The sequence below is a fragment of the Rana temporaria genome, chromosome 5, assembly GCF_905171775.1.
Source record: "Rana temporaria chromosome 5, aRanTem1.1, whole genome shotgun sequence".
Classification (NCBI taxonomy): Eukaryota; Metazoa; Chordata; class Amphibia; order Anura; family Ranidae; genus Rana; species Rana temporaria.
Genome location: NC_053493.1, coordinates 155,725,028 through 155,731,714, shown reverse-complemented (window position 1 = coordinate 155,731,714; position 6,687 = coordinate 155,725,028). Strand labels below are relative to the sequence as shown.

At 46.4% G+C, this 6,687-nt stretch overlaps 1 protein-coding gene across 1 annotated transcript; it reads right to left on the bottom strand.

Annotated features, from left to right (window-relative positions):
• Positions 1 to 2,980: 2,980 nt before the first annotated feature.
• LOC120941146 lies at positions 2,981 to 4,562 on the bottom strand. The gene has a single exon (XM_040354422.1). It carries the CDS (start codon positions 4,560 to 4,562, stop codon positions 3,159 to 3,161), a length of 1,404 nt encoding a protein of 467 aa, XP_040210356.1. The 3' UTR covers positions 2,981 to 3,158.
• Positions 4,563 to 6,687: the final 2,125 nt, after the last annotated feature.

The following is a 6,687-nucleotide window of genomic DNA, read 5'->3' as shown; positions in this document are numbered from 1 at the left end:
CTCTTTATTGAAAGATGAACGATTGACAGGAAGCAATGACAGTTGAAAGCATCATGAACACAGTCAGTCAAGATTGCATTAACAATTCAGGTAGGGGAATCAGAGGCAGATGCAGTAGTAAGGGCCACAGATCAACAGGGAGGAGAGCCGAACCTAAATCAACAAAGCAGTAGGATCGAGCAGGGGGGGTTCAAGTCAACAGAGCACCCCAGTCGTTGTTTCACGATCTTACGTACCCCCACCCCCTGGGGGGGGGAACCAACCAGGAGGAGAGCCACCCACAAGGAGGGGATAGGAGCCGGGGAAAAAAGGGGGATACACCCACTTGTAGGGGGGGGGGGGGGGAGAATGGGACACCATCACCTTGGGGGGGGGGGGGAGGGGGGGCCATCTAGCCAGAGGCATCGACCCAGTTGGACCAGATTTTATCAAACTTCGCTGGACAGTTCCTGCTTTCATATGTAATCTTGTATAGCGGGAGGACCCGTTCAATCGCTGCCCGCCATGAAGACACTGTGGGAAGTTCCGGGCCTCTCCAACGTAAAAGAATCTCCCTTCTAGCATAAAATAATGCAAAGGTAATACAAAGCTTGACGTACCTATCGCCCTCAATCTCGCCCAAATAGCTAAGCAGGAATATGCGAGGATCCATAGCCAAGTCCACCCCACAGAGTTCGGACAGGGTGTCAGTCACCCCTCTCCAAAACGTGTGTAGTTTCGGATAGGACCAAACCATATGGAAAAACGTCCCAGTGTCAACCAGACATCGGGTACAAAGCGGACTCCTAGAGGGAAACATTCCAGCCAACCTCTGCGTTGTGTAGTATGCTCTATGCAAAAACTTCAGCTGGATAAAACGATCTCTGGAAGCTATCATAGAGGGGATATAAGAGGAGACACAATCCTCCCACACCTCCTCGTCAAGATCAGGGATGTTTGCACTCCACTTGCCCAGAGCCCCAGCTGTGTCCACATCGTGAGCCACCGTGAGTCGGAGGTAAAGGGAGGACAAGGGACTCCCCATCACCCCCGAAATCAAGAGGCGCTCAATTGAATCAGGCTCGAGGGTCACAGGGGCCGTGAACTGTGAGGCGAGGGCATGCCTGAGCTGGCAGTATCTAAATTGGAAGGAGAGGGGAAGGCGGTATGCTGCCTTCAGTTCTTGGAACGTCATCATCTTGCCGTTCGGCATCACGTGCCGGAGGGTGAGGATTCCTTTTTTCGCCCACAACGCAGGATCAGGGAGACTGTATAGGTGGGGGAGGAGGGGGTTGGCTCATAAGGGAGTGTGGGGAGAGATGGACCCGGGTTTGATGTGCTTGACCCTAGGTGCGCCAGACCAGTCGGACAGTCCTCATGGGGCCGGTAACCGTCGGATGCGTTTTGGGACCCCTAAATACCAGGTTGGAGAGTGCTGAGAGTGCTGCATATGAACCCAGCACTGCCGCCTCCAACACCACCGCTGGGTTCTGCCTGGGCTGGGAGAACCACCATCGCACCGTGACCAGCACCGCCGCCCAGTAGTAAATCAAAAAGTTCGGGAGCGCCAGCCCCCCGCTTGATAATGGGAGATAAAGTGTGCGCCGCGCCACCCGCGGTGGGCGCCCAGCCCAGACAAAGTTCGAAACAATGCTGTCTAACTGTCGAAAAAATGACCGAGGGATAGGGATCGGAGTCTGCCTGAAAAAGTACAACAATTTGGGTAAATATACCATTTTGATAAGGTTCCCCCGTCCGACCGGGGTCAGGGGAAGGCTCCTCCACGTCGCACACTTCTTAGTAAGTTGTTCCAACACTGGGAGTATGTCCTCTCAAATCTTTAAGAGTTATGTCAAGGGCCTCGAGAGCTTTTCTTTGGGCCATGGTGCATTCATCCCAGATGATTAATTTTGCATGTTTTAAGCACCTGCGCTTGACCACTTGCCTTGCTTATGTTGCATGAAGGATTTTGTTGCCTTGCGATGTCTAATGGCAATTTTAGTGCAGAGTGGGCTGTTCTCCCTCCTTCCATAAGTGTAGCTGCAATTCCTGAGGAGGCAATAGCAAGAGCAACTTCTCCCTGAGCCAAAAGTAAATTAGTCAAAAAAGTTTTTCCTGTACCCCCAGGGGCATCGAGAAAAAAAATCCCACCTTGTTGTCTTGTTATATGATCAATAATGATTTGGTATCCTTTTCTTTGATCTTGATTTAGAAGTGGTTTCTTATCTGCCACATATGCACGCAGCTCTTCCATGTTGTAGTTCTTCTCTCTCATGTAATCTGCATTCAGTACATCTTGTTGATCTCGTACTGGTGCTTGCAGGCCTAACTGCACTAATGTCTTATTGATCATGGCAATACACTTGTCCTCTAAAATTATTAACGCCCTGTTGAAAATCTCGGGACAAAAAGTAATTTCCAATGTTGGGTTTTCCCTCCGAGTTTTGGCAAGTATATCCTCACTTAGTGCTTCCTTATACTTCTCCCATAAAGTGTTTGGATTTGAAGGACTGCATGTTGTTAGTATTATAGCAAACAGGTTTCTGATTTGGTCTGGTAAAGAAATTAATTTGGCTTCTCTCAATGTATTATCCCAGTGTTGGTCTCCTTCAAGCAAACCAAGCTTCTGACAGGCTTCTCTGTATGTTTGGCACACCTCGCCATTTATTGTTCTCGGCGCTGAGAAAGAAGTTGGTCCTCAAACTGTGTGAAGAAGCATTCTTAGAAAAAAAAACATTCAGCATTGTTGGGGTGAACTGTATACACTCTACCTAAAGCATCACTTTCAACTATATTGTGTCCAGGGAGGTGCTGTCCAACTTTTCTACTTCAGAAAACTTTCCTTGGGGCATTCCATGTATAGTATCGAGGAACCTCAGGATAAAGCAATGTTCTTGCAAAAGGATCCTCTTTACATAGTTTAAAGAATGCTGTTAAAGTTGTGTTTGGTAGCTGTTCAACTACTCTAGGAGCACTCTCCGTTGTGAAATGAACCCTCTGACCGTTTTCCAAATGAACACTCAGGTGAACAACTGTAGGGTGTCTTTCATGAATTGGAAACCCTAGGATCCGCCACACTGCTTCGCTGCTGCTTATGTATCTACCCAACTGATACTGGATGACTTCATTGTTTGTCTTCTCATTGTTTAGGCTGAACACAGCCATATCACTGCCTTTGTTTACATACTTGCACACATGATTGATTTTACACTGTTGCAGTACTCAACGTTAATGTGTGCCTGGAACACTTTAGAAAGCAGGGGTGAAAATGGCACAACCCACCTGTTGTCTATTTCTATGCCATGTAACTTTACTTTCGCCGTGAACCCTCCATCTTGTGGAGCTCGTCGTCTATATCGAGGATAACCGTCATCTCCAGTTTGTGTTTCTTTAATCAATTCCCTTGGGTATCTCTTGCTGCACTTTCCATCCTTCATACATGGTGAATTGGGGTTTATATTTCCACAGGGTCCATGGATCATATTTTTTGTTACCACTGTATAAAGATTGGGATCCTCTCTTGGGTCTGGGAGTTCAGCAGATATAACCTCATCTATTTGTGTGGGCTGGATTTTGCCTGCCAACCAGATTAAATTGTGTGAGTGTGGTAATCCTCGCTTTTGATATTCAATTGTATACATCCAGCATCTTGGTGGTCCAAACACATGGGCCTTTGTTATAAGTTCGATCAATGTAAACCGTTTCTGTCTGAAGACTCTCGCAATTAAGTCGTGGCGGTCACAGGGTACTTGACCGTTTTTGAGCATTTCCTTTATCTCAGTCCAACCTGGATTGCATGTAAAGGTGATAAATAAATCTGGTCTACCATATGTCCTCACATATGTCATAGCATCTTGAGTATATTCATGCATGTGTCTGGGACTGCCTGTAAACATTGCTGGTAGTATAACTAAGGTCCCAATGTCTTCATCGTTAGCGTCATTTGCCACAGCATCTCTCAGGTGAATATATTCTTCTTCTACTCTTAGCTTACTCTGATTTAAACGAATAAATAGAAGACGCTCACTTTCAATTTTCGCATACATGTCAACGATGAACTGATGAAACAACTGCCTACAGTTTAATATGTGGTTCTGTTCATTTTCTCGAACCATTAGCCTGTATGCATAGAAATCCATTGCTGAAACCTTTTTCCTGGTTGTTTCACCTGTTGCTGGGTTGACCTGCCTTATATTAAAGTGATACCCATCTTCCCCTCTGGGAAATATCACTGGGTACTGTAGAGCATCATAAGATCGATGAGTTTCTGAAATACGCTGCAATGACTCACCTCGTCGCTGAATTATAATATCTCGTTTATCAAATTTGTTGCCTGATATAACGACTGCTACTTCGTCTACTTGAGGAGCATTGAAGCGTCGCTCATGTTCTCCTGCTGGTATTCGGTCTGCTCTAATGACTACTTTATATTCATCCGTTGGCATACGTTCCAATGCTGTTTTAAATGTTTTAATTAGACAATTGTGCTCATGAAACATCCTTTGTAAGTTTAATACAATCTGACGCCTTGTTCCCAAAATGTAGTCACATCGTTGGTCGGCCTCCAATTGCTCGTCTCCCATAAAATATAGTTTGTAGGAATTTTGGGGCTTGGTCAGGCAAGGGAAGCAATGATCCAGCCTTGTGGTAAATCTGACCTTGCACAGTGAATGTTGATGAAAAGCCAGGATGTTTAATTATTGATGTGGCACCAAAGGATGTCATTTGAAAACATGAATTGTACCTTCTGATGTTTTTGAGAAAATGCTTTTATTGTTTATTGCTTGTATAGCGTAGAATCACCCGAAGGTATCGAAAAGCTTCCAGGCCTTAACAATTCACAACAGGACCGAGTGTTACAGGCATAAATTAACATAGTAACAATATAAAATATGTACCACAATTAAAATCAAATAATAAAACAACAATATAACACCATAAAACCAATACAGTACAAAAACCATAGAAATCACATAAGACCAAAAGAGAGACAACACACAATTCCCAACAGATCTAGCAGTGCTTCCCGCATGACCCTAACCTCACTCTTCCTATCAATCTGCCTCTGCCCACAGATAGGTTTTTAGATCCCTCCTGAATGTGGGTAGGTCAGGACTCTAAGACCCCATTCACACCTGAGCGACAGCCGCGTTCGGCGGTAGCGGCGTATTTTGCCGCGGGTGTGAAACTTTCAATTTTTTTTTCTTTCAAAAGTCTTCCCATTGCTGTCAATGGGAAAACGCCATTGTCGCCTGAAAAAAAGGGTCCGGGACTTTTTTTCAGGCGTTCGGCGTCTATGAGATGTGAACCATCTCCATAGACAGCAATGGGAATTCTCCCCTGTAGCGGCAGAAGCGTCCGGCGTCGGGCGTTTTGTCGCTCAGGTGTGAATGCAGCCTAAGACTTAGGGGAAGTAGATTCCATTCTCTCGGGCCAAGGACAGAAAAAGCCCTGCCCCCCCATTTTTTCAGCCGACTCTTTGGCTGTTCCAAACGGAATTGGCAGCTCCATCTAAGGGAGCGGCCAGTAACATGTCTATTCAATTTCTCACATAAATAGGCGGGTCCTAGCCCGTGAAACGCTTTAAAAACAAGTGTTAGAATTTTAAAACGCACCCTCTGACCAACTGGCAGCCAATGCAGGGCAGCCTGATGTCTCGCGGTGGGGCAGTGGCCTCTGAGATTTAATGCAAGCCTTACCGCCTGATTCTGGACTTTTTGAAGTCTCCTAATCTGGACTTGAGGCAGTCCAGCCAGGAGACCATTACAATAGTCCAGATGTGGAAGGACCAGAGCGCGCACTACCGAGATCCTCTCCAGATCTGACAGAAAAGGCAAAATGCGGTAAAGAAGCCGCATCTTAAAATGGCAGGTCTTGACAACCTGACCGACATAGGGGATTAGCGTCAAGTCGCTGTCAATTAGGACCCCTAGTGTCCCCACCGTGTCGGCCGTCCGTGGGCACACCCCTGCCCCATCAGGCCATGATAACACCCAGTGTCCCTCAGGAATATTCCCTGATCTTAGAACCTCGGTTTTGGCCTGGTTTAGCTGCAGGTAGTTAGCTGCCATCCAGTTTTTTATGATCTCTAAACCTGCTACCAACTTGGCCTCCGCCTCTGGCTCATTGGTCGAGATTCTGGAGAACAACTGGGTGTCATCCGCATAGGACTGAAATCGAAGTCCCAGACTTGCGATCACCGCCAGCAGAGGGCGAAGATAGATGTTAGAGAAGAGGGGAAAGCGGGGACCCCTGTGGGACCCCACACGTCACCTTGATAGGCTCCGAGTAGAAGTCCCCCAGTTTCACCCTATACTCCCTCTCCTCTAAAAATGACTTGAACCATTTCAAGGCCTGGTCACTCACCCTCGCCACCTCCTGAAGCCGTGTCAGCAAGATCTGGTGATTTACTGTGTCGAATGCGGCTGACAGGTCCAAGAGAATAATGCCGCGTACACACCATCACTTTCTGCGATGAAAAAAAACGACGTTTTTAAAAACGTCAATTTAATTGACTGTGTGTGGGCAAAAACGTCGTTTTATGTCTTCTAAAAAACGACAAAAAATTTAAGCATGCTTCAATTTTATGTGTCGTTTTTGGCCGACGTCGTTTTCTGTGTTCTAAACATTGACCGTGTGTACGTAAAAACGTCGTTTTAAGCACGCGCATGCTCAGAAGCAAGTTAGGAGACGGCAGCGCTCATTCAT